Source organism: Brachyistius frenatus, unplaced genomic scaffold, assembly GCF_029030835.1.
Source record: "Brachyistius frenatus isolate BFR_SWC_R1_liver_20210118 unplaced genomic scaffold, ASM2903083v1 Contig_2, whole genome shotgun sequence".
Classification (NCBI taxonomy): Eukaryota; Metazoa; Chordata; class Actinopteri; family Embiotocidae; genus Brachyistius; species Brachyistius frenatus.
The window spans coordinates 3,547,987-3,574,563 of NW_027210601.1; the positions used below are offsets into that span (position 1 = coordinate 3,547,987).

Sequence of the window (26,577 nt, forward strand, 5' to 3'; positions counted from 1 at the left end):
AGGAAAGGTAAGCACAGCATTTTACGGTCCTTTTCAGCTCCTAACTGTAACATATTGAGGTCATATACAAGAATCCACCGGGAGACGACCAAATTAGACCAAACATAGTCAAACATGCATGCAAGCCATGCCTCAAGACCTGCATACAAGCTAACGTTACATTTTCCAGCAGCCTTCAAACAACCAGCCTATAATTAGACACTATCATTACATTGTAGCTGAGCTTAGATCATCAAGTGAGTCAAGAGCAGCATTCAAACTTAGGTTTAAAGTGCCTTTAGATCCACAGGAGAATTTAGAGCTGTCGTTTACGGAGAGAGGCAGCGAGCAACTACAAGCACTTACTGAAAACAATTGAAAGGACTTTTAATGTAATCAGATTCGTTAGATTAACGAACAATAACACTTCTGCGAGTGAGTTGGACTCTGACACGTGAAGCCTGCGCCACCAGGTGGGACTCATTAGTTCATGTGGCTGAGAAGCAAATGTGACTCAGCTGAAATGCAGAGCACAGCCTGCAGTTTATTTTTATGTATTCCTAATCCTGCTTGAGTCATGTCAGTGGTTTCGTTTATCTGGGTTACCAGAATTGCTGTCAAATTACCACAAAGTAGAAGTTACAAGATGGCCAATCCTTTAACTCATTCTCCCCTGCACGAGTGGAGACTCGCGTAAATCTGTGCTTTTGTGTGTGAATGGAAAAAATGAAGACAAACGAAGCAATACAAAAGGTTCCACTTCACCAACATTACACTTCACCTGGCTGCAGCTCCAGACTGAAATCCACACAACACGCATGCAATGGCAGGAAAGACGACCAGCCTTTGAATAATTTTTCCTCCCATAAAAGCAAAACCTCAAAACCCTGTTTCCGCTGACTGGCTGCTTTTATTCCCTGTTGGATGAGGAGCGACAAAGGCAAACTGGTTCAGGAGGAACGAGTCTGGGAAAACTGCTGCATTCATCGACTCCACCGGCCAAACCGACGACTTGCCATGCTTTCTGCATGATGTTACTGCTCTGACCAGAAATTAGGGTCCAGAGAGCCACTGTGAGATTTTGATGCAATTACTCTATCTGTGACACATCATTTTTTGGGTTGTTTTCTTTTTGTGTCATTTCCTGGCATAGAGGCTAGTTGCTTCACCAGCTGGAGATCTGGCAAGTTAACGTTCAGTAAATCTATACATGTGGTTAACCGGTGAGGAAAAACAGACTTGATGTGCTTTATAGGCCGCCTCCCTCGTATATGACAGATAAATGTAGAGCTGAGGATGAGCTCAAATAAGACTGGGCACTTTATAGATAAATCTGGACATTTATAGCTATAATGGGATGTTTTAAGTGTTTTTTTTATGGAATAACCATTATTTTTAAAGTAAGAGGTGCAATTTATTCAGGACCATAGTGAAAACCTTAGATATAAAAAAGAAGCCCAAATCCTGCAGTTCAACGCAATCTACAAAAGTGTAACTCAAAAAAGCCTGTAAAATTTCACAAAATCTTTTCCTAATTTTCTTAACTTGTTTTTTTTTTAACATATATTTCTTTTAGGTTTATTTCAATCTCCCTACATTATGTTCTTAATGCTTTATGACACTCCCAAGATACAACTCTGGTTGAAAATTCCAGAATAATTTTGAATCAGTATCATATTTCATTTATTTATCTAAAGTCTATTTAACATAGTTATTGTATTAATTATTTTTTTAATATATTATTCTATTATATATTTCCAAATTATATCTAAATTAGTCATCTGTGTAATTACAGACTATAACTTCTCCCCAGGAGGCCAAACTTCTCCAAATATAGAAAACATTTAGTCCTGAATTTAAATGTTGACCAACTATCTGTATTCACATTAACCCACACAGCCATGCAGGTGTTTTTTTTTTTATTATTATTTTTTAAATCTAATATGATACCAAGCTAATAAAACACTTTTTTATTCTGATGTCATCTCAACGTAACACCACTGCAGCTAACCAGAGGATCTGACTGGTTTGTTTAAACCCCGATTATGTGGCACCGTTGTTGGATCAAAAGTATGGAAAATGTGGGGGAAAAAAACTAAAGCACCATCCCCCTTCAGCAGCTGCTCCAAAAATGTCCTTTAATATTTCAATAGGCCTTTATACTAAAACACAAGTGAAAGCCATAATATTTAATGATGGCTCTGGACCATTAAAGCGTCTCAGTAAACCCTGTGACGGTGAGCCAGCCAACACTGGAACCCGTGCACATGAAGGACATGCCGTACTGATATTAAGTCTGTCGGAATAGTAAGGATGAAAACTTCTTTCTAAGTATCATATGAATTCATTCTTATCAAATTCAAATCAGTTTTATGTCCCCAGAGAAACAATTGCATCTTTTTAAATGCTTTTCCACATTTTAAATACAATTTACCTTTGAATATTCTTACCTTTCATCTTATTTTCACCCTTAACATTTACTTGTAATCGTCTATGGGGGAGTGGCATGGGTTTAGAATAAGATGTTCAGAAAACAACATGCCTGCTTGGGGCGCTATGGGGTTAATTTTGGGGAATGTTAATGGCTTTGTAGGTTGATTATATGGGAATTATACAGGAACTTAAACAAAATGAAAGCAAGTCTAACTGTCGTGAAGAAATTGACAAATTAACCACTGTACTTAGCATGAAAAGAGGGTAAAATATACAGTAATATTCACAGTCATGCTGTAAGGGAACAAACTACCCAATTTAAAGTGATATTTCCTTCTTTTTTTTTTCAAATCTTTTTTATACCCGTGTTATTTTCTATAGCGGCTCATAAAATTAATAAATGATATCAAACTTGAAATCTGAAAAACTGTTACACAACACAGGTAAAACACACAGTGCCAAAAGTCAAATGAGGTCAGTGAGGACTGAAAGTAACCGGTCTGTGTCGTCTCCTCCCGAGCCAGTTCTGTCTCCACAGTTTCCCAGACACGTTGGAAAGACCGACTCATTTGTCTAAAGGTTTTTACTTTTGGAGAGCTGCATGTCTGGGCTTTTGTAAAATAATATGACTACTTTCAGCCTTATGAATGATCCAACAAGGCAGCAACCATTACCATTTTTAATCCTGCCAACACCAAGAATAATGTTACTTTTCCAGTTATACAGACTGTGTATATGAAGCTTTGTGCGAACCACTGGTATTGGCTTACTCAACATTGTCATCTCAGTTCAAATGCTGCAAGTTTCTAAAACCTTTCATGTTTTACTCCTGTAAAGTGAATATTCGCATGGTGTGGGAGAAAATTTTCATTTTCTCTTCCCAAATTACTGTATCTTGATGTTGACATATCAAATCCAAACTAACTTTCAAAAACTTAAACATGCATTGTCTTATTCTTTGGCAATTGAGGGCAACGAGTTATGAACAACACCAACATCTGATGTTGATATGGTGAACAAGTTAGTAAACAGTTACGTTTAAACATCCAGTAGACACAGTTGAGTCGAATCCAGGACAGTGCAAGTCCAGTGTTTTACTTTAGTTTTTTACTGTTTTGGTCTCCATTAAGTCCTGAAGGAAATATCTGTCTGTTTAGCTGCTTAATGCTAGATTATGTTCAACAGGTAGTCTCTTATTTCATCACAGACTTTTAATGAAAACCAGTTTGATGAGAGCATGCAGTGACTATCAAAACATTTCAGTTTAACCAAGCGTCGACCTCCGGGGCTGAAAAATGAAGCCAACGCAGAGGTGCCAAAACCTGCAGTTCCTCACATGACCTCTTGAGGCTGGCTGTAAAAGCGAGTCAATCCTCACAACAACAAAAAACACAACCAACTTTACAGCAGAAATAAACAGGTTTACATTCGATAGCAAAACACACTTTTGGTCTCTGTAGCTATTTTTTGCCCATACATGAAAATGATGTGGGGGATGACATTTTTTAACAACTCATTCATTTAAATTGGGCATAAATAAGGGCAGGGCAGCCTTGAGTGACAGGTGGGTGCCATCACAGTAAAGTTTCAACCCCCACGCACAACCTCTTTGCCCATTTTTGGAAGGCAGAGTCAACCACTGCCGAGTTGGCGAAAAACTGCTTCAAAACTCCTCTTCACAAAATTGTGTGATGTCACGAAGGCTACGTCTATTTTTTTTAATAACACCAAAGCGATGAGCTGAAAGAGGCGAGAATGATTAGTCTGATTTCACCTTCTCATACTGTTTCTTTAATGTCTTTAATAATTTGTTTGTTGCTACAGTATTTTAAAGTCTATACACCTTTCTCTTGGCATCCTCTCAGTCTTTTTGCGAGTTGCCCTTCAGCTTGACTCCCTCCAGAACAAGGTCTGTTCAGAGTCCCTGTGAAAACTGGACAGCACAATAAGGAGCCTTAATGTCTCTGATTTGCCTGGTCAGTACCAGTAGGACCTTTTGTGCCGCCTGTTCTCCTTGATACCCAGTTTCTCCATGACTTCCTCTTCCAGGGTTTTCAGAGATGGTGCGTACGTCTTTTCTAGAGTGTCTTCGGGGCTGGTATCTTTAGGCCCATCTGTAAAGGCAAAGGGCAAAAACAAATGAGACATTTTTAACAGTATAAACATATAAAAAAATATTAAGCTTTTAGCATAAAAACTTAAATTTATACACAATGCAAGCAACAGGAATGACATCATGGGAGGGTTGTTCAGCAGTGTCAAAATTGAGCATTTCCCATGTGTCTTCTAGTTTGGATAGAAATATTTCCACTGTAAAACAATCAAACAGCATGACACAGAAAACTATTTTTGGTATCCAAGTCTGCACAGGGTTTAAAAATATACAACAGCTGGCTTTAATGTGCTGACTGTCACTTTCACATGGAATAAACTGGTTACTGAAAAGACGACCCCTCCAATCAAAACACACGCTCTCACCTTTCCACTGCTGTGGCACGATGCCATCTCGTCGCTCCACAACAGGTTTTGGGATGATTCGACCTGTCCTGGCTGACACTCGAACCCTCTCGCCCTCCTCTGTGAACTTCCACTCCACCTCAGTTGGCTTCCTGCAGTATTAAGATCATTCCGACAGAATTGGTCTGTTAACATATTAAAGATCTGGTGCACGTATTTAGGAAATGCTGAATTACTCTTTAGCATTGCATTGCTGTTTACTTTAATGATGATGTGGAGGAAAGCTAAGTATTAAATACAGCACGTGAACATTACAGATGCACAGAGAATACAGACGTAACACAGATGTAACACCTCAAAATATCACTAGGGAAAGTAAGATGTGTCAGACTCATTAAAGACGAGCTCTTACTTTACTATTTTAGGTTTGTCGCTGTTCTTTACCTGGTGTTTTATTGTACGAACACCTGGAGTTCCAGCTTTTACTTAAGAGTTTAAATTACCAATAATTTCAGACCATCTAATAAGAAGGACAAACAATCATTTTGACTGCTAACCTCCGGTGCACCTATTTTATCGTCCTTACATGGTTGTGTACAAGCATATCCACAATTTGAACCAGGACTGTGGTTCAGCTTGCCGTACCTGTCTGAGGGGTCAATGAGGGCGATGTCGCCCAGCAGGATCGGAGCCTCGCTGGCGATGTAGGTCCCACGGTAATCCAGCGTTTTTCCAATATACCTGTGATGCTGAGATGAAAAACAATAGTTCACAGTTCTCCAACTTAAAAGGTAGAAAGGCCAAACAGATCATGGCCAAATGGCTTTCTGTATTCGCTGCACCCTGATCGCAGACATCTGCCTCCATCTGCTGGTGCTAAAGAATAAATACATTGCGTTTTAAACGCTGCAAAGTTGTCACTGTTACCTTCATCTTCTGGTGAAATAATAGGTTTGGTAACGTCTTCTCTTTGAAGAGAGTGAAATATCAGAGAACAGATAGCTTTTCATCTTCTCAGCAGCAACATCATGCAGACTTTGATGCAATCAATTCATGCACTTACACAGCCAAAACAAGTCATTATAATCTTCCTGTTGGATAGCAAGACAGCAATCAAAAAAAATTACAGAATCAGAATAATTCACAGAAGATATAAAACTAAATGTTCTATAAAATTGAACATGTCGGTGCAGTTTCCTTACTGTGTTCAGTCCCTCCAGGATGACCCAGTTTCTGTGTCTGAAGACTTGGATCACTTTTCCCTGCTTCCCTTTGTCTTTCCCAGCAAGAATCTCGACCTGAGAAACAGATGAAAAGCCGATACTGATTTCTGTGCAAACAAAATTAATCGATGCACTTTCATTACATTATTAAACTGAGATTGGCCCAAAAGAAATTGAGTTTCACAGTTGCAACCGGCAGATTCGCTCTCAGTAGTCCTCATGCATTAGTTACAGCAAATGGATCTTACTTTTCATGACACGAGCTTAGTTTTCAAAACACAAAAATAATTCAAGCCAGAATATTACAAGCACCAGCTGTATGTCCCCTTAAAGTTGGATCAGCATTTTAAGTGTGTAGGTTTTAGGGGTTCTTTTGGCAGAAATGGAAGATAACATTCATAATTAAATGGTTGTCAGTCTTTCTGAGGGACTGGCATCCTGTGTCCAGGGCGTACTGTGGCTTCACCTAAAGTCAGCTGGGACTTGACCCTGTTCAGTACAAAGCGGGCATAGATAATGGAAAGATATCATTGTAGTTATGTTTTCATTAATAGTCTATTCTTCTCTGTTCTATTGATGCTGTGTGATGTTTTGTTGTTTGGTTGTTTTTGTGTGAACCCCAGGAAGAGTAGTGACATCTTTGTGGAAGAAATAAAGAATAACAAGTAAAGACTAACTTTTGCTTGATTGCTCTGAGACTTTACTTATTTAAGACCTTTTTAGACTTAAAAGCAAAACTTCTGACCTGCTGAAAAAAACAACAACACAGTTGCACTTAAACATCTATATACCTTGAATATTTAATCGTTACGAATACGGTGGTGGGGGGGGGGGGGACTCCGGGTATAAGAAATCACTTATAGCTCTGACAGAAAAATGTACTCGTATCATTTCAGGTTTGCTTGCAAGTCCTGAGTGTTTCTCACCGTGTCCCCTCGGAGCACCGACCAGTCATGTGGCTCCAGCGGCTCCACAAACACCTTCCTCCTCTTCTTCCCCGGAGGATTCAGCCTCTTTGCAGCCGCCGTCCACGGTCTGTTGGTGCCGTAACGGTAATCTTTGGGCACGACGACCCTGGCCGCCATCGACAGGAGAACGGTCAGCCTCATTGTGCTGCAGGGACCTCATCAAATAAAAAAAAAAAAGCACGTTTTCCGTCAACACCGCCAGGTCACAATAGCAACACCAAGCGAAGCTAACGTTAGCTTCCGGAGACGCTATCTTTAACGTTAGCTCAGAGTGGCTAATCAGTCGCCATTGTTTTCTCAAATACACAAAACTCAAATGAGACTGATATTTATGTTTTCAATACAGCCAACAAGTCAAAATGTTGGAATAAAAAGAAAACGGAGTCATGGACATGCAGAAAGAGCTTACCCCCTTGTTGGTGTCAATGTCACATGCAGCAAGGCTCGACACTCGCACTAAAAAAAAAAAAGGAAAGAAATCCGCCCGCAGCGCCACCTGCTGGATAGGAGGGTCAGAGCTGTCTTCACGCATGCGCACTGGGAAAATGTAGTTTGTAGGCAACAGCGATGACGGGTTTGATTTGTGGGCGTGATGCAGGCCGCTGAGGGAAAAATGACCTTCACACTACTGTAGCTGTGTACATCAGTGTATTCAAACCATAAAGGATTACTGGGAGGTTTACAATTCACAGAAGAAAAAAATTACAATGTTTTACTTATCTGAAATAAACTGCTCAGAAAATAAGATCACTGCTAGAGGAAAATCATTTTTGAATTGGAAAAATGAATGGTTTGAAAGTATGAAAAACCCTTTAGGTTTTTCTGCTGTCGCTATATATATTAAACTGTAAACAAAGTAGTTCAAAGTAGCTCTAATTTCAGCAGCTACAACAGTAACATGATGCTTACACACTGATGCTTCAGTATTAATAATCTAACGATGTCATATAATACTACATCAATCGGAGGTACAAAACCAATCATTTCTCTTTAATATTTTACATTTATTTTGCTGCTATAACTTAAACTAAAGTAGGATTTTTAATGCAGGACATTTACTCTTAATAGAGTATGTTTTCATTGCTGTATTGGTACTTTTACTTAAGTAAAGGATCTGAATACTTCTTCCACCACTGGAAACAGATGCACCAGCACCCACACAGATCATTTCAAAATCAATATCAAAAACAAAATGGAACAACAATTTTCCATTCAGCAACTCATGAATAACATTGTGTATATGCACAAACACTATGATTAAAGAACTCAAACTCAACCTAACCTCATGACAAATTCAATGCTGTCAGGACGTGTTGCATAACACCAAATCTAGTTCAGCTATGGCAGCCTTTGGGGCCAAACTGTGCTGTAAGGCTCTCTGGGGAGCAAATTATTTGTGACAACTGCACACAGACACACAAAAAGGTTCCATTGTTAGTGTCATACATTTGCATCAGGGAGGTACTTGGTTTAGGAGGTAATTTACAACTCATGATACTGATTTAAGAAAAAAAAAAAAAAAAAAAAAGTGATTTCAAACAATGTAGTTGGTAAAACCAAAAACAGTTATTTTGATCTGACTCTTTTAGATTCTTTCCAAAAGTACAAAATGTTTAATCTATATTAAACAAGCAGGGTTTGTTGGATCCAAACATGACAGAAACAAATGTGTTGTTTTTTTTTGTAATCAACATGTTTATTAAATGGACTGGCAACTACAATAGTAAACTAAGCGGCAGATTAAGATGGATGGCAGCTTTCAAAAGTAACAGAGAAAGCTGAACCAAAAAGTACACTTTAATAACAAATTAAACGCTTGGATTTAGCTCCAGATCTGAAGTGGCGCTTTGAGCTTTGACCATTATATAATCTGAAATCAGCGGTGTGGTGAAGGAAATGTGGCCGTCTGAGACACAACATTCAGAATTATTTTTTAAAAGCTGTGTTTTCCCTTAAATTCACAACTTGATCAACTGCAGGCTAATGTTTCCAAATACACGAAAGAACACTGAAGCAATGACAATGACATCCAAGTAACATGATGGAAAAGCTTGAACCTTTCAATTCAATTTGCACCAAAATGATCTACGGTGGAAAATAACACCATATTTTTGACCATGTTGTCTCAACAAATGACTGAATGAAACATTAAAACATCACAACTTTGTTTCACAACCAAAATAATAAGACCACTGAAGTAAAACAGACTCATATTCCAGTTAAGAGGATGGGAAAAGAAAAAGTCAGATGGTTCCCTGCACATATTCTTTCTGTTGAGTTTCTCCAAAAAAAAAAATCCCACTTTGTGCAGATCAGAGCCAAGAAAGAAACATATTTGGTACGATCAATTACTGAATGCAATCAAGTGTTCTTGACAATCACATCTCCAGTTTTTAAGCAGCGGTGGCACTGCTGAGCTAAATAGAAATTTATAATAACACGAAAGTAAGAGTTACTTTTGAAAGAATTTGTCAGATAATTTCTTCAGCAATGACTTACTTCCCCCCACAGCAGTTACGAGTGCTCTTCCCCGACTCGAGCTCAGACACAACAACATTCAGGAATGTCTTTCTGCTTTCAACGATGCACATCATCAGCTAAATAGAGTTAGAGAGCGGTTTCTTCTCAGAGTAACTGCAAAGTAACAGTGTGAATCCTAAAACAGTTCTTCTCAAATGGGGTTTTACATATTCAATATGTTCAAAAGCCAAGTAGTCCACATGTGGGATCCTGTGAAGTTAACCACATAATTTGGTCACCTGCATGAAGCAATACACACCAAAGCAACAAAACCAGTGTTGCATAAAAATGTCACAGAGCGAACGAGACAACAATTGATGGGGCAGAAAAAAAAAACCATCTCGAAGTGCAACTCATCATGTATCCAATGACTGAATAAATGACTTGAATTAGGCTGAGAAACTAGGTGATACAAATGGAAGAAAACCAGTTAATCTTTGAACTAAGTCTGAAAGCGTTGGTGAAATTTTTTTCTTTTTCTGTACAATATCTATGTTTTAAAACCAACAAATGGGAGTATGTCAACTATTTATTTTTTTGTGATTTAACTTTTTTTTTTTTTTTACATTTATTTAAATTCAGTGTTTATTCCCTCTCAACTGAAAAATGTTTTGACACCTAGCATTCAGTCTTTGTACTTATGTAATTGCACTTAGAAATAAAAAATATATACACACCAAAATCTCATTTATAAATGAGCCCTAAAATGCTCGCTTCAATTGTTTGAAATCAGATTAGCAAACTTTTTGTTTCTGGGATATATGATATCCCAAAAATAGCAAATGAGGACTTGTTTGTCTCTCAATACAAATTCTCTTATTAATGGCTGAAATGTGGCATCCTGCAGGTAATCATGGTGATGCTTAAATTCCAGAGAGAAGCGTCAAAGGTTGTTGGTTTTCTTCTGTGAGTTGACGTTAAGCACTGTCTGTCACAGGCTGCAGAGAGAACACGGAGAAGCAATTAGAGGAAATATTTAATCAATTTTCTCTTTCTCTTTTAGACACTACAAAAAACATACATACAACTCTCACAATTTATTTTTGCATTGCTGTAAAATATGTCCATTTAACATTACTGCCACCCATTTATTTATTTATTTATTTATTTATTTTAAACCATGGCTTGTTATAACTTCCATGCATCCACTGTTCTCTGTGCAGTGAACGTCATGTTTTTGTTTTAAGTGTTGGTGTGTTTGGCGGTTTGTCTGCAGTTTTCACATCCACCTGCAGAGCATCGGCTGTCAAACACGGCACTTTTTAAAGCAAGAAATGGCCAAAATGTAACCGGCGGCACGGCGCTTTTATCTCCCCCTTTTGCCAATGGCAAGAGATTACAAAAACATTGTTGATGCTTGCTCGTCGTTGGTTCCTCCTTTGCTTGCTCCATAGATACTCTCGCGAATATGGCAATTTAAAACATTGGATAAATTGTTTTGAGTGCCAATCCACCCCTCCCCATGCTCACCACCACCACATGAACATTTGGAAAGTCTAGGAAAGCCAAATGCTTTTATCGGCATTGTGAAAACATATTTGTCAAGGGCTTGAATACATTCATGTATATGTAAAACCCCCGCACTATAGGTTTAAATTTGGGTCCGAACAGTTTATAGACCCATCATAGATAGATCGGTGTTGACATATGTGCTGGCCAATATAAATCTTTTTTTTTTTTTTTTACAGAACATTTCAGAAAAAGAAGCTTGGGATAAATTAAAAATTCTTCTATTTGTGTTAGTTGTTTATATAGTTTTTTTTATTACTATCAAAGTCACAGTGAAGTTTACCATTACAGTGCACTGATGTCAGTGTAGACAATACACTGGAAAATATGCTGCCTCCATTACATATATTTATCGCAATTGTCAAAACTAAATAAAACATCTGTGTCCATGTTTATGTTTATCATTTTTTACTTCTGGTTCTCATTTCTCAACAATTAGAAGATAAAAGTACCATTCTGACTCAAATATACAACAGTAACAATTAACACGTTTCATTCCTGGAAATCATGTTTGAAAAAGTGAGCTTGTCCATTTATGAAGTTTTTCCTCTTTCAAAGGATTTCAAAGTATTCTTCTAAAAAAAACATTGTCCTAAAATCACAGTCACCTACTTAGCCCAATAAATAGTAAAGTTTTTCTAGACTCACCACTTAAATGTCAGAACTTCACACAAGGACATAAATACAACTAAAGAAAATTAAATGCTCACTGAGAAATATAATACTTTACTGGGATGAACGGCAAACGGTGGCTGCTTGGAAGTAAATGAGGGGGAAAAAAGTAAGAGAAAAAAAAAAAAAAAAACACCATCGTGGTCTTTTAACACCCAAACTGAGTCCTAATCATTTGATGTGTCCCAGGTAACCAACATTAGTAATCACTGTCTGACCTTATCTGCTGTTAGCTGGCCCCCTGCTGGAGCATTTTCCTGGGCCTCTGGTTTTGACTCGCTCAGTGAGGAAGGAGCTGTTGCCTTGGGTCCAGCCACATCGTTGAGCTTGGCCTCTGTCTTAGACTTGTTGCTGTCTCCTTTAGAATCACCTTCCGTCTCTTTGTCCTTTGGCCGCTTGGGAGATGCCTGTAAAAGGTTGGACCAAGTGTCGGAGGACCAGTTAGCGTCACGATGAACTGACCACGAAGCGCTCTACGTGGACTGACTGACTGACAGGTTGGAACTCACCTCTGTGGACTCCTCCGCTTTTCGTTTATTTCCTCCCCTCTCATTTTTCTCGTCGATGACCAGAGCCCCTTCGTCCTCGTCGCTGCTGCCTTCAGCATCTGCCTTTTCTGAACTGCCTGTATCGCCTGCTCCTTCTGACGCGTTGTCCTTCTTCGATGACTAAAGGCAGATTATGACATATCACCTCATTGGTCTGTCTGGGTGAAAGTATATGTACTCGCAGTAGATCTCAATCTAGACGTAGACATCTACCCACCTCGTAGCCTTCATGTGTGACGGTGGGGTTGTTCTCGATCTCCCAGAGTCCCTCAGCAAAGCCTTTCCTTTTGTTTGCTTTTCCAAACTTCTCCTTGCATTCATCATACGGGAACAAATCCTTGGCCCCCAGGAATGCCCTACAGAGGTCGAAACATTACCTCGTGCTTTTTCGGTAAATGTACATCCAAATATGTCTATTCTCACACCGAGATAAATGAGCACGCTTTACACTTAAGTCACGATGAAGTTTAGGGATGAAATGGTTCATCATTTGTTACAATAAGTGAAGTTACAACGTTTAAAAAAAAGTCCACAGAGAAATCAAGAGGTCACCCAGAACATCAACAACATCATGTTTCATTTCGAGACAGTAAGTATTCACTCTGAAAATGTACAATTTCATGATAATCTGTCCAGAGATCACTAAGATAACTTGTCTTGGACAAAGGTTAGATTCAATAGTGCCTAAGAAAGGTCACGGAGTAACCAAAGTTATTATAAATAATTCTTTGGTTAACATATTTGCAATTAAATAACACAGTGACCAGCAGTTGCCAATATATATTTATCTAGATTTGCACATCACTTTGTCTTAACAAATAAATAAATACTTCAAAGAAAGTACAAGCTGCAATTAAATAACTTTCTTCCTAGAAATGTATAACTCACATCAGTGACTGGCATTTCCCAGATAGTAAAACATTGGTGTTGTTTTGTTTTTTTTAGCTTCGTTGAATGCTTCATGTTTCTGTAATCTTATTGCATGTGGAATAACACATGAGCACATATTACTCACGTTTCATGTGTCCCAAAAAAGAACACTTGGTACTTGTTTGAGGGCGACTTCACTGCTCCTTCGGGTAACTCGTCAATCTGTGAATTAAGAAGACAGCTTCTTAAAACAAAAGATGTTTATTAATTACAAAAAAATCGGTCAAATGTAAAACAGTAAGTCAAAAGTAGATTCTGACGTGGATGTCCCTGACAAATACAGAACCACAAAGTAAATTAAAAAAATTAAAAACCTATTCACAGCTGACTAATAACTGCAAAGGTTTAAGCCATTTTTTTCTGAAAGTGTTAACTGACACATCAGACAGTCCAGACTGGATGGATTATTTTCATTGTTGATTCATCTTTTTAATGACTTCTTTTCTTATAATCATAGCTTCTATGAATCATTGTGAAAGTATGTGAAAATAATGACGACAAGCTCATCACGAGGTGTGAAAGCTCGAGATAACATTGTAAAGTTGAAAAAAAAAAAAAAAAAGGTTTACAATTTGATAACGTGAGAAGAGCAGCAAATCTTTGCATTTAAGCAGATATAAGTAGAAAATATTTTGCGTTTCTCTTTGATAAATGACATTTACCTGATTATCAAAACTGCGGTTCATTAATTTTCTGTAAATCGACCAATGAGTGAACAGTTTTAACAGTGAGGGTCTTAAGTTTACTTTCAGTTAATGGGACTGGACAGTTACGCAACACAATGGGAGTACTCTCCACAGCTAATTAAAATGGTTTTTGAGATGTTTGATGTCGTGCAACCAGCTGCAGCGTAATTCCCTCTAACTTTAAACTCCCAACGAGGCCGATGGGAGCAGGGGGTCGCTGTTTAAACACCCTCGCAGTGCTCTGTTTGGACCCCACTACTCTGCCAATATTCAAAAAGAAAAGAGCGAGACACCGCGGCACACGAAAGCGCTGTTTTTGATGGGCAGGCACGGCGTCCGTTATAGCCTCTGCCAGATGGGCCTTTTGGCATTCCCAGATAGGACCGGTGTCAGGACAGGCGGGGCCGGGGGCCTGTGGCCTGTTGACATGAGGCCAAGCTGATAAGACTGAAAAAGGAGGGAACAGGCGCAGATCAATATACCGACACTAATGTCACTGCAGAGGGCGAAAGTGCAGATTCATAGGTGTTTGAATTCAGACGTGTCCAATAAAAACAAACAACAACAAGAGGTGGGTGGAAGTTGTTCATTCAGTTGTAATGAACGGTTGTTAACATCAAAGCTGAAACCGGGATCCAGTTGTTCCTGTTCAACTGTGCAAGCCAGATGTGGTGTTATTTTTGGTCGCACACTTTTTCTACAAAGCACTGCTTGATTTCCAATTCCTTATTTTATGTATACGCGCATGAAGTGACAAAAAAAAGATAGAATAAAAAAACAAATAAAATAAAAAGAGAGCTTAAAAGTCCACATTTCCTGCTGCTGAATTATTAGGAAACACTTGACAGGTGTGTTTACGGAGCCGGTAGACATTACTGTTTTTGTTTTATTATTATTATTATTAGCCCGGAGCAAATTCAATTTCAACGTTACGGGCGCAAACGCTGTTGTCATCGTCTCGCAACAAGTGCGGGAGCGGGCGTGTTTTCCAAAGTGTTATAAAAAAAATAAAAAAAAAAAAGTGTGCGGGCTCCACCAGCGGCCGTCGGTCTGTAATCCAAACGGTTCAAAAAGGGGGAAAAACAAACAAAAAAACAACAACTTATTAAAACCGCGTGGGTCGGTCAACTCCAACGGTCCTTCTCCGTTAACGCTGACATCACCGTTCATTGTGTGAGCCAACGTTCTCTTACCGATTTTTAACGGTTACGGAAAAAAAAAAAATAAGAAGCTTTAAGTTAACGTTAACCTAACGGCCTCCCTCCCCCCCACCACCACCTCCTCCTCCTCCTCCCCCCTCCCCCCTTTCTCCCGAAAAGCGGCACGAAAAAAAAAAAAAAGCAGCATTTGTTGGCAAAAAAAAAAAAAAAAAAAAAGAGACGCTCGCAGGCAGCTTTCGGCGTTTTGAGTCCGCTCCGACGAGTCTCCGACACGACGAGTCAACCTGGAAGAAAATGTGCGAATGGCAGCAGCTGCGTGGTGCGTGAAAGGGGGTGACGCTGGCTAACACGACACAGCTAACGCTAACTCATGGTGGCTAACTTGCCGTTAGGCCTCGCAGGTAACCGAGCAGGGGAGGCGGGCGGGCGGGGAGGGAGGGAGGGAAGGAAGGAAGGAAGGCAGCCGGGCGGACATGAACACCAAAACATGAAGCTAGAAACAAGATCTCTCTCTCTCTTCCCCCCTCCCCTCCCCCTCGACGGGCGCTTACCCTCGCAGGCCAGTGTGGATACCCCTTCATTTTGGCAAACACCAGATCTCCAGGTTTGTACTCCTTTTGCCTGTTGGACCGCGGCATGTCTCCGGCAGAAACGGCTGGTTTATTGTCAGATGTGTGTGTAATTAAAGCACCGTCACGCCGCGCTTGCTCCGGTCTCCGTCGCGGTCACAAACCTGCAGCAAACAAGCCCGAGTGTCGGTTTCTCATCCAAAACTGGAGCGAAGACGCGGCGGGCGACTTTTTTTTTTTTTTTCTCCTCCTTTCCTCCTCTCCTCTCCTGCGGATTCAGTTCCGCGCACTTTCAACAAGAATATTTACACGGTTCAATCCCTCTCCCCGGATACACGAGGTAAAATGCGCTAATCGGCATAAACGTTGTCCCACAGTCAACTGGCTCGTCCCTCGGATTATTTGGGTTTGAAATTGAAACCCGCTTCCCTCTTTGCAGACGCGCCCCCAGCTGCCTGAATCCGCAACCGGCAGCGCCCCCGTTGACCAAAACATCTCGGTGCATTTGCTCAAATAAAACAAACTCATCTTTAGGAGGGCAAACTCAAAACTTTCAAAAAGTAACATGTAATTTGGGCCTCGAAGGGATTCACCCAAAAGTAAATTGATTGAGTTAATTTACGGCGATTTAGTCCTCTGCTACCACTTTTTTTTTTTTTTTCCCCCATGCCGGGGGTCTATATAGCCTATGTTGTGTGATAATGCTTGAATAAACACAAATTTATGAATATTTAAGATACAAAACCAAAAATTATAAAGGTCTTAAAATAAATTGTTGACGCGAAGGCCCTCTTAAAACTGGGACTCAGTGGATCAGTTCAAATAGAAGTGGGATTATATGATGTGGGTTACTTAGGTTAGGTATTTACTTTATTAATCCCCGAGGGGAAAAAATTTTTCCCGCTACAGCAGCATACAGAAGCAACAAGATAATAATAGAATAATAGAAAGTAATAAAATAGCAGTCAAATTATAAAATATAAATATAAAATGCACAGTATATACAGTGTATACAGTACAGTATATATCTATATATATTATATTATATACTTATCCATAGTAAATGTATTATTTTCAGTAAATGGGGAGGTCAGTAAACCCCTCAGTTTGAGGAACTAGGCAGCTGAATCGGTCATCAACAAATTGTATTTTAGCCACCTAAAAGAAGGCTCACCCCAAAAAAAATAAAATCTAGATCCGTTTACATTTGGGATGTTTTCACCACTTCACCTTGCTGTCATACAGCCCTTTGTGATGGAGAATGGACTTTGGTGTTTTCGTTTGGATCTGAACATTTCAAAACACCAGTACTCACACAATAACACAAACGTATATTATCTTATTGCTTCTGTATGCTGCTGTAGCGAGAGAAAAAAATTCCCCTCGGGGATTAATAAAGTAACTACCTAACCTAACGTACTCATGAAGGCAGTAGTAGGCCGGCAGCTCCTGTATTTTGCGAAGTAAATTCACTGTTTCCATCAAGTGACTCTGGTGCTTTGTAGTAGTAAAAGTACATACTGCTGCTTGACTCTCCATAGGGGGGATGTAAGTACCTCACACAACCCCTCCTCAAACAAACCAAACTACACCTTTATGGCCCAGAACATCAGTTAATGTGCTTTAGTGGTGCATTTTTTTCTAAACAAATTTCCGGCCAACATTGAAACAAACCTTTAGCTTTTGGGTTCTTATTGTGGTTGGCAACTTTGCAGTCAGTCTTTTTTTTTTTTTAATCCTCCAAACGTAAGCCCTCATTTCAGTCATATGTAGAATAAACATTTTTAATTGTTTGATGTAGTTATTTCAAATGTTTAATGAGATACAACTGGTTAAAAACAAGAACCTGTGCAATGCGACCCGTCATCAATCAGGGCACACATATCTCACACTTCTTTCATTTTCTTTCTCATGAAAGGGTCTTTTTTTTTTTAAAAATTGTTCCCACAAAGTTTGAACAACTATTATTATATGCAGTAACATTATTCTTTTTTTCCTTCCTTAACTTGAACACATGGACAGGAAATATCCTGTGTTCAATAATGTAGGTCTACAAATACAGTATCACTCAGCTGCATTGTCATAATTGTAGAATAATTAAAACAACTTCACTTCGTTTGCTAAAGGTTTGCTACATTTTTTTCCTAAAAGATACTGCGATCATGACCACAATGTCCTGAATTGTTGCTACATTCCTGATCATCAAAGGATTATTATAAGAAAATAGATTTTGCAGTCGCTGTAAATTGATGTTTATTTACACTCCGTCCGCTGGGGGGCGCTAAAGCCCCGAAGTTGTTGACTACCTCACGACAAATAGGCGAAGAAAAGAAAGCTGCGCACAAAACTGCGCAGTTGTCGTTTCATTAGTCGCGAAAGATGGAGGCGAATGTTTTGGTGGAGTCCAGGAACTAACGAGCCCAGTTCATCGGCGTAACAACCCACTAAAGTGTGGCATTTTTGTTGTAAAACAACACAGCTGCCGCATCAGGTGGTGCAATTTTATGCGCAATTATAGTTTTGAGACGAATTTAACTTTTCGAAGGAAGAAACGGTGAGTGAGCTGATGCTGTTTGCTGTGGTGGCCTAGCTAACACCAGCTAGCTCTGTGAAGTTGGACAGTCCTTTCAATTAATCGGCTCACCGGGAGGTTCTCCTTTAACCTGCCGTGTTCCCGCGACACTACAGCTACACCGGGGAACTATTTTGAAACCACTGTGCAAAGATTATTATTGTTGTTGTTTTTTTTTTTACCTCTTAATTGAAGCCTGTGTTGAGCACGGCTTCTTGAGACCCAATTCAAGAAGTGCTCATCCATGTCCACGAGTTTCTGCAGAATATTAATCCTCAGTAGAATCAGCAACCATGTCATTAGTCGCCTACGGCAGCAGTGATGAGAGCGACTCGGAGGAAACCTCCATCCCCGCCGCGGCGGAGAGCAAACCGGGCGCCGGGGGGCTTTTCTCGCGCCTGCCTGCTCCTAGGAAGACGGGATCGGCAGGAAGGTCCGACGGACCAAGCCATGAAACGAGAGCAAGCCCTTCAGCGGCGGACAGCCAGACCGCCGACGACCTAGATCCTCAGCCGTCGAAAGGAGGCTTATTCTCCAGTCTGCCCAAGCCGAGGAAACGAACAGAACCTGTAAAGATAACCGTACCGCAGATCCAGAGACGGGATGTGAGTACCGAGTCAGTTCAGACCTTCGCTGGTAGCAGGTCGTCTCCGCTGTGACAGGAGATCAGGTTGTAATTCATAACCTATTCATTTATTTTCCGTAGTCTGACTCCGATGACGACGAACCAGCAAAGAAGAAAGTACAACCTCAGGTAAGTAAACGGTTGTCGCTCTGCCACTTCCCTCTTTTGTGCTTCTCCGTGATTCTAACCCTTTAAATGAGGCTAAAAGAACAGATAAATTAGGACTTGTAGATTGACAATATGCTATTATTATTTTTCTCCACCAGGGTGCGAGCTCAGGCCTGTCTTCCCTTCTGCCACAACCCAAAAACCTGACGGTGAAGGAGACGGACAGACCTCTGATCCCTCATGCGCTCACCAAACGGCAAGAAGCCAAAGGACCCAAACCCGGAGCTCCTGCTCAGGGTCTGCTTGGTTCTAGTGCGTCTCCCTCTGCTATTAAAGCTGCAGCCAAGTCAGCAGCCCTGCAGCTAGCAAGACAAATAGCCACAGACGACCAGGACGAGGAGGACATAACCCCACAGAACTACTTTTCCCTCAGCGAGAGCTCCCAGCCTCTCCCCGCTGTTGTCCCAAGCTTAGACCCTGAACCAGGAGCCCCCGCAGCCCCCGCAGCCTCCGCAGCCCCCGCAACCTCCGCACCCCCCACACCCCCCACATCCCCCGCAGCCTCCGCATCCCCCGCGGCCCCCGCAGCCTCCGCAGAGTCCCTCCCCGTCACAGCCGCCGATGAGCCGGGACAGTCTGACGCTCCTCTCGACTTTGGGGGGAACCATGAGGCTGCTGGTGCATGGGGAGGTCAATATCCCCAGGTTCAACAACCCATAGCAGGCCCAGAGGCTTTCCCTCAGGTAACAATGACTACATTCTGCATATGACTTTCTAAACCGCTTCAGGTTCAGGCCACACATTATATTTAAAATGTCGTCCTCCCTTCAGGTAGCTTTCGGTTCGGTTCGCGGCATGCCTGCACTTGAATTCCATCCAGCGACATACCTTAGACACCGTTTACAGGACAAACGACACAACGGGCTCCGAAATACAAGAGCCACGTAGCAACATGCAGCGACACCCGCACTGCCATCCAGAACAGACACTATGCTTCTTAATCTATAGTCCCGACTGTGAAAGGCACTTACAACAATTCAGGAAAACCCAGAGGTCTCGCTGTCAAAATGAGATCATCTCCACGGTAAACCAACATGAATGAATTTAAGTGACCTTGTACTTTGTCCTTGCCCTTTTGACAGGGATACTACACTGAGCCATACTACCAAGATCCGAACAGCGGACAGGCAGAGGCTGAAGAGCCTGGGCAGTCCGCCATGTTTGACGATGAAGCGGTAAGAACTGCGCTGCTTCTTTGCCTCATTTTGCTAATTGTGCACCCACGATCGGTCCCGTCATCACTCTCGAGTTTAGGCTCAACAGTAGCTCCTGCTTCAACAGAAGTATATGTGCGTTTGTCCAACTGCTCTCGTCTTGCCGTCCTGCAGTTCATGCGGTTGCAGGGGAAAAGAAACAGAGGCAAAGAGGAGGTGAAGTTTCTGGAGATCAAAGGAGACGACCAGCTGAGCGGAAACCAGCAGTGGATGACCAAGAGCATGACGGAGGAAAAGCAGAACCGCCAGTCCTTTAGCAAGGTGACCTGACCAGCTTTGTGTCACTCAGTGTTTTGCATGGAAGCCCAGAAAACCCGACGAGGGCTCTCGGGTTCATGTTTGTTTGTTGAATGCGAGAGGAAAGAGGTGATGTTGGCTTTTGTGCACCGTGGATTTAAACTCATTTTAGACTGGGAACAACTGAAGCTGTAAAATATTTGATGGCCTCCAATGGGAACATTTGAAGGGGAAGGCAACGCCTCTCGAGATTCCTACAAAATAAAACAAATTGCCGGTGGGCTTGATACTGGCAGGGTTGTTACGTGAATGATTTGATGCAAGTCAAATAGCATGTGAACTCTAAATATGCGAGGATGTCAAAGCCTTTTGGATAGAAACAAATGATTCATTATTGTTTAAGTGTGAAGGTCATGAGACTGTCAGGAACACTTTCTGTAATTTAATGCATCTTTTTCTCTACTTTCCTGCAGAAAAAAGGAGAACAGCCGACGGGACAACAGCGACGCAAGCATCAGATAACATATCTTATTCACCAGGTGAGCCGTGCCGAAGCTCGACTTAAATCTTTCAGCGCTTGCATGGTGTAAATCTTAAGGATCGCACCTCATATTTGACACGAGCTGTTTGGTCAGTGATATGCCGCACATATTGTACCACCAAAAGCATTTCTCATCCCTCTGTCATGCGCAACTGTCAGTACAGTCGCTTTGTGCCGATATTGATTTAACTAACGGAATATATTGCAGCTCGGGGAGAAGAGCTCATAGTCCCGGACTGACCTAACAAATAAATATACCAACACTCTTTGAGCCGGTTTTGAAGGCGATACAGAGCAGGGTGGAAGTCAGGAGTTTCTAGAAGTCCTACACTCAGTGTGACCCGCATGCAAACATCCAGTTCCAGGTTGCCGGCTGCTTTGCCTGTTTGCACAGAGCTAACCTCCAGCCTTGTGTCAATTACTGTGTGCCAGTGATTTTATACGATAAGCTGCAAGAAAACTTCACCACAACTCCTTAAGTTTACTCAAAGCATTCTGGTAAGCTAAAAATAAGTCAAAGGTATCTCTTTGCCAGAACTTGTAGATTTCAGTGCAAATGGCTATTTAGTATATCATTTTGAGTGCTCATCATACAGGAGGCGTGATTTGATGTTATTCAAAATCTGGCTGAGCGCAGTGGGCGGGGATTTATTTGCATTGTTCACAACTCGCACACCTGACTTTAGCTTCTCTGAACCAAGATTTTCCCCTTTGTTTCTCTGGTAGTCTGACCCCCATGTTAAACCTGCATACCGATAACAGATCCCATAATAGTGACAAAATTATCACGCCTAAAAGTTTATGAAAACAGATGTGGCTGTTTCTTCTATTTTCATTTGAAAAAAAATTGCTCCAAATGATGATGAATTTTTCTCTTTGTTCTTTTCCAGGCAAAGGAGCGTGAGCTGGAGCTAAAGAACAGCTGGGCAGATAACAAACTGACCCGCCGGCAGACCCAGGCCAAATATGGTTTCTAAATGTCATAACTGTGGACTCTGATGGCATACAGAAACCCTGCAACAGAAATTAGAGTAGAGCTTTCCACATTTACCCACATAAAGGGAAAAATTGTGTTTAGTTTAAGTATACAAACCTTCAAACTGATTATTTTCTTCCTGCCCTTAATCCTGTTATTTGTGTTGAATTGTTAATATTCAGTAGTTCTTTTGGTCAATTGTTTCATATCTTATTTGTGAAAGCAGTCACAGCCTCTCCACTCTCCACTCTCCACTCAGTAATTTACAGTAAATATAGGCACTATTCCTCCATGAGACTGAAACTGAATTTTTTTAAAGGTACCTTTTGCGAATCAGTGGCAAAAAAAACATGCAATTTGATCACCGTAAATGTTTTTCCTTTGAATGTTGTTTCCCTCCTGTTCGTGACGTACTTTGAGGTGTGACATTGTTTTGGTGGTCAAACACGACTCTACTAAAAGGTTTGGTTCTCTGGGAATTATACAGTTACAATAAAATGTCGCTGTTGATCATGAGAAACGAGCGGAGGTCAAAAGAAAGCGGTGACGTGTTGCATATTTTTACATCAAATCAACATCTTCGCAATGAATATCAGAATATGTATGTTGCAGTTGGTTGTTTCTCATTAAATTAAAATTTAAAAGTTTTGCATATAAATGTAGCCATTTTCTTCTTTTTTTAATTAATTTTTTTTCTATTTTTCATTTCTTTTGGCAGAAAACTGAGTTCACAGGGAACCAAACATTTTCAGCTGCCGTAGCTGTATTCAAGACCAGAAAAACATCTCGAGTTTTACCTGCTGCATCCAGCCAGTGATGCTTCGTTTCAGCATCCTGAACTGGATACGTGCATAATTACCCGTTATGTACCGTGAATATTCTCCAAAAGGGGATGGCATTCATTTTAGGTTGATATCTTATTCTCTGGTATGCCCGAATTCCGTAACTGCAGTTTTCAATATGCTGGGTCAGCATTTTCTGTGTTCCTGACCTGTCCTTTGCCAGAGAGCCCGAGTGTTTTGAATTACAAAAACCTTTGTTTGAGGAAACGTTCACTGAACTGTGTCAGAAGGTCAAATAAAACACTGCCGTTCTCTTCTGGTTTGGAGAAGACTGCGGTTTTCTTTTCCAGATGGAAAGAGGTCGATCTTCAGACTTTTCCATACTGCAAAGTTGTCTTTTAAATGACTACTGAAGCTTCGATATTTTATTATTATATATTATTATTATTTATGTGGCTTTTCACCTTTCCGTAAACAACCCTCCATCGGTATTCTGTTCGTTCTCAAAGAGCAGCAATGTGAACCCACAAACCAGCTTGCATCCAAGTGTAGTACTCCCCATACCTGTTGGATTTTCCAAATATGAACTGCCGTGGGCGGCGGCTCGCTGCATTAACACACGCACAACCTGATCTGCCTCAAAGCTTCGTGTGTTGGGCAGAAACACAACGCATCCAAATGTTATGCAAACGACTGCCAGCGCTTGTGTAAGAGTGCATTTACGCACTTGGCACGGAGCCGACGGTCAGATCACATATCCTCACGCGTAACTTTAACAGGAATAAAAGTCACAAAGCTTAAAACTCTTTGACTTCAGGTCTCATGTAAAGTCTAGCAAAACACACACACACACACACACACACGAGTGTATTGGCACCCAGATTCTAAATTTATTGACTAATGTAGTTAATGGCGTTGCCGGGAGCGCCCGGTTTTGTTTCACCTTCTGTTTTTATTGTGCAGTTAAAATCGATGAATAAATCTTGGATTTTCTTGCCTCCGTACCTGCAGGGCAGTTTACTGTTGTTTCACAATAATGCAGGGAAAATAATAAAATATTATATTATCCCACAGTTCCCTACCTACCCAGCAGCTAACTCTGTCCTTCGATGTAAAACCTTAAAAAAAGATCCTCCCACTATCAAACGGCCGATGACCTTTTATTTTACTGCACAGTCTATTTTTTTCCTCTGAATTCTAAACTGGATCAAAGTTTATTCTTACATTTGTTCCGACACATTTAGATTACATTATTTTAACGGCGCACTAACCAGCAGGAGAACGCACCGAGAGCGACGGGCCAGATTGTGTTGACTTTCTAAATATTTGTCCGGTGTATTTTCTGAGAATGATCGCACAGACACAGTTGTTTTATGCACGCGTGTTGTATTACAGACAAAAACTATCCACTGCAGTTTTACGGACGCGTTCATTTGGAGTCCCTCAATCTTTTTTGGGGCTTTCACCCGGTGGCGCCGCCGTGTCTTGCTCCGCCCGTGTGGTTGCTGCGGCTTCCTCTGCAGCGGAGCTTCCTGTTGAGGTTGTAGCCGGACTCTCGGCGTCTCCACCGGCCTCGGCCTCCGCTGCTGCGTCAGAAACGGCCGTCAAAACAGCGTCCCGCTCATCAGCGGCTTCTGAATTATCTCCGTCTGCCTCCGGATGGCTTTGTGCTTTCTGCTGCCGCTGGTGGCTGGCAGACGGTTCTTCATACTGCACCAACGACATGGGCACGCGAACCGTGTCCAGTCCGTTGACCTGGAAGAATACAGTGTGGAGAATAAGCGGTCTGCTTTTTGGTAAACAACAACCGTATTTGAACATTAGTCACTGTTGTGCTTTAGTAAATGAAATACTTAAGAATGGAAGAAAACCAAAAACGAGGAACACATATTTGAACGTGAAATGAGTAGGTGCTTTTGGTATTATTGTAAAAACACTAAGAAAAGGTAACTCCGTCCCAAAGAAAACTTAAGTACTTGTAAAACGCAGCTGCTTTATTTTGCAGTAATAACAGAAAAACACGTATTTTTGTGTGCAACAGCGTGAAATACACAGATATATTCTTACCGTAACGTCACACCAGTAGTCGCCCAATTCCTTCACCGGCTCAAATGGCAGATTCAATGCATGAGGAGGCACAACGACTCCCAACTAAAGCAAGGTTATATTAAAAAAATAACAATTGTATTGCTTTTGTGTTCATCAGAATCACTTCATATAAACAAAAAAAATTATTCAATTCTATTCGAAATAGAAAAGTAAAGAGGATAAACGCAGAGATAAAGAGCCATACCTTCTTGGCGAACTGTCTACAGACACCTTCTTTAGTGAGCTGGAAATCAGGAGAAGGCATTTTGATCATCTTCAGCTTGGAGCGTTTAAGGAACTCCACCGTCTGCAAAAACACCAGGAAACATTTGTTAAAAAAAAACTAAAAAAAAACTGACATCTGTTAAGTCTGTTGTTCCTTTTACTACTTGATGATTTGTGACTCAGGGACCTGAGTCGTGAGGAAAATCCTGAAAAAAAAGAAAAAGAAATCTCACCATTTCTCCAGTGCGGGTTTGGATTCTGTCTTCTGGCCTCCCCTCGCGCAGGAGCTGCGTGTAAAAAGAGGGCACGGTGACGAAAAGCTACACGTTGTTATCCAACCCGCGTGAACTAAACGACATCATTTAAAAGCAGCACATACTCTTAACTCCTCTGCGAACATCTGTTTGTTCTCCGGCGATGGATACACTGCGAGGCCTTGGGGCAGCAGCTTATTTCGGCCAACGGCCTTCCTCACCAACACCGTGTCCCCTCGTCCACCGAGCTCTGTCAACAAAGTTGTTTCCATTATGTAAATCATTTAACCGGTGCAAAAAGAAAGAAGAAAAAGTTTCTTAACTTCCTGGGACACTGAAGCTACTCACTTGGTACCGTCTGAGTCAGTATGAGCTCCATCTGGTCCTTGGGAGCATGTTTGGAGTCTTCCACCAGCTTGTAGATCCTGTGCCTTCGAGGGTAAAGCCTCGGCGGGCTGCCCACTTTGGACAAGGGCACCTGCCACCATCGCTCCACCACAACGGTGCTCTACGGAAAGATGGAGCGACCGGAGATGAGTTCACAGACCTGTAAGTTTGCTGTTGTGGCAAAACACACGTAGTTAATGTAATTGTTGTTATAGCTCTGCGGAAAAAGAAAACGGTTATGAGTTGGGTTTTTTTTTGGATCGTTCTACTTTATATTTATATTCTTAACCAATCTGACCAAAAATCTATCTTACTATAAGATGCATCGGAGAGGACATTTGAGCTTCCTTTATAATCAAAAATGGCGTTTAAAATTCTTCCCCTAATATACAAAGCCCTTAAATGTATAGCTCCATCTGTTAGTACAGATCTCAGTGTACCTTAGTATCCAACCTTGTGGTTCCTTCCTTCCCATCCTGTCTCTCTCTCTCTCTCTCTCTGCTGTTCTTTTCTCTCTCCGCTCTCCTCACCCAACACCTCCCGACACGACTTTCGTATTGTCCTTAGTTAGGCGTGTCCGATTAAAGCTGTCCATTAATACGCCGGGACCCCCCCCCCCCCCCCCCTCATCATCATGTCATCCGTCCGGTTTGACCGAGCGGAGACACCGACTGACCTGAGCAGCCGTCACGGAGAAGCTCCGGACAGCCGGCTGGCCGAGCAGCTCCTGAAGGACACGGCGGCCCGAGCTCCACATGTTCGTTCGGCAACCGCAGCTCCACCACCTTCAACAGTTTTGAACCGCACAAGTCGTTTCAAGAGGTCCAGCGCAAAAAAAAACAACCTCGCTTGGG

The 26,577-nt window shown here is 41.3% G+C and overlaps 4 protein-coding genes across 4 annotated transcripts; 1 reads left to right on the forward strand and 3 right to left on the reverse strand.

Annotated features, from left to right (window-relative positions):
• Positions 1-4,006: 4,006 nt before the first annotated feature.
• Positions 4,007-7,539, reverse strand: mrpl24 (mitochondrial ribosomal protein L24). Its single transcript, XM_069694094.1, has 6 exons — positions 7,470-7,539; positions 7,019-7,215; positions 6,072-6,167; positions 5,515-5,618; positions 4,891-5,021; positions 4,007-4,526 (listed from the first exon to the last, which is right to left on the reverse strand). The coding sequence occupies exons 2-6, from the start codon at positions 7,199-7,201 to the stop codon at positions 4,390-4,392; spliced, it is 651 nt and encodes a 216-aa protein (XP_069550195.1). The 5' UTR covers positions 7,202-7,215; positions 7,470-7,539; the 3' UTR covers positions 4,007-4,389.
• Positions 7,540-8,708: 1,169 nt separating this feature from the next.
• LOC138618375 (hepatoma-derived growth factor-like) lies at positions 8,709-16,122 on the reverse strand. The gene is made up of 6 exons (XM_069694106.1): positions 15,637-16,122; positions 13,325-13,401; positions 12,527-12,665; positions 12,271-12,429; positions 11,980-12,168; positions 8,709-10,518 (listed from the first exon to the last, which is right to left on the reverse strand). Exons 1-6 carry the CDS (start codon positions 15,721-15,723, stop codon positions 10,498-10,500), a joined length of 672 nt encoding a protein of 223 aa, XP_069550207.1. The 5' UTR covers positions 15,724-16,122; the 3' UTR covers positions 8,709-10,497.
• A 1,576-nt stretch (positions 16,123-17,698) lies between these two features.
• Positions 17,699-23,120, forward strand: prcc (proline rich mitotic checkpoint control factor). The gene is made up of 7 exons (XM_069694118.1): positions 17,699-18,831; positions 18,933-18,980; positions 19,118-19,702; positions 20,102-20,194; positions 20,348-20,494; positions 20,944-21,009; positions 21,902-23,120. The coding sequence occupies exons 1-7, from the start codon at positions 18,520-18,522 to the stop codon at positions 21,986-21,988; spliced, it is 1,338 nt and encodes a 445-aa protein (XP_069550219.1). The 5' UTR covers positions 17,699-18,519; the 3' UTR covers positions 21,989-23,120.
• Positions 23,121-23,660: 540 nt separating this feature from the next.
• Positions 23,661-26,562, reverse strand: mrpl9 (mitochondrial ribosomal protein L9). The gene is made up of 7 exons (XM_069694132.1): positions 26,400-26,562; positions 25,685-25,844; positions 25,462-25,586; positions 25,316-25,369; positions 25,063-25,164; positions 24,837-24,920; positions 23,661-24,524 (listed from the first exon to the last, which is right to left on the reverse strand). Exons 1-7 carry the CDS (start codon positions 26,478-26,480, stop codon positions 24,213-24,215), a joined length of 918 nt encoding a protein of 305 aa, XP_069550233.1. The 5' UTR covers positions 26,481-26,562; the 3' UTR covers positions 23,661-24,212.
• Positions 26,563-26,577: the final 15 nt, after the last annotated feature.

What these genes read in the sequence shown, in the direction of transcription:
- LOC138618375 (XM_069694106.1), bottom strand. Translation starts at nt 15,723, where the DNA reads ATGCCGCGGTCCAACAGGCAAAAGGAGTACAAACCTGGAGATCTGGTG. An exon ending in ATCCACACTGGCCTGCGAGG is followed by an intron (nt 13,402 to 15,636) that starts GTAAGCGCCCGT and finishes CTTAATTCACAG; the next exon opens with ATTGACGAGTTACCCGAAGG. An exon ending in GCCAGCTAACAGCAGATAAG is followed by an intron (nt 10,519 to 11,979) that starts GTCAGACAGTGA and finishes TTCTCTCTGCAG; the next exon opens with CCTGTGACAGACAGTGCTTA.
- mrpl24 (XM_069694094.1), bottom strand. Translation starts at nt 7,201, where the DNA reads ATGAGGCTGACCGTTCTCCTGTCGATGGCGGCCAGGGTCGTCGTGCCC. An exon ending in CTCATTGACCCCTCAGACAG is followed by an intron (nt 5,022 to 5,514) that starts GTACGGCAAGCT and finishes TTAATACTGCAG; the next exon opens with GAAGCCAACTGAGGTGGAGT. An exon ending in CGTGCCACAGCAGTGGAAAG is followed by an intron (nt 4,527 to 4,890) that starts GTGAGAGCGTGT and finishes TTGCCTTTACAG; the next exon opens with ATGGGCCTAAAGATACCAGC.
- mrpl9 (XM_069694132.1), bottom strand. Translation starts at nt 26,480, where the DNA reads ATGTGGAGCTCGGGCCGCCGTGTCCTTCAGGAGCTGCTCGGCCAGCCG. An exon ending in TCTCCGTGACGGCTGCTCAG is followed by an intron (nt 25,845 to 26,399) that starts GTCAGTCGGTGT and finishes ATCTTTCCGTAG; the next exon opens with AGCACCGTTGTGGTGGAGCG. An exon ending in GTAGACAGTTCGCCAAGAAG is followed by an intron (nt 24,921 to 25,062) that starts GTATGGCTCTTT and finishes ACCTTGCTTTAG; the next exon opens with TTGGGAGTCGTTGTGCCTCC.
- prcc (XM_069694118.1), top strand. Translation starts at nt 18,520, where the DNA reads ATGTCATTAGTCGCCTACGGCAGCAGTGATGAGAGCGACTCGGAGGAA. An exon ending in ACCGCCAGTCCTTTAGCAAG is followed by an intron (nt 20,495 to 20,943) that starts GTGACCTGACCA and finishes ACTTTCCTGCAG; the next exon opens with AAAAAAGGAGAACAGCCGAC. An exon ending in TAACATATCTTATTCACCAG is followed by an intron (nt 21,010 to 21,901) that starts GTGAGCCGTGCC and finishes GTTCTTTTCCAG; the next exon opens with GCAAAGGAGCGTGAGCTGGA.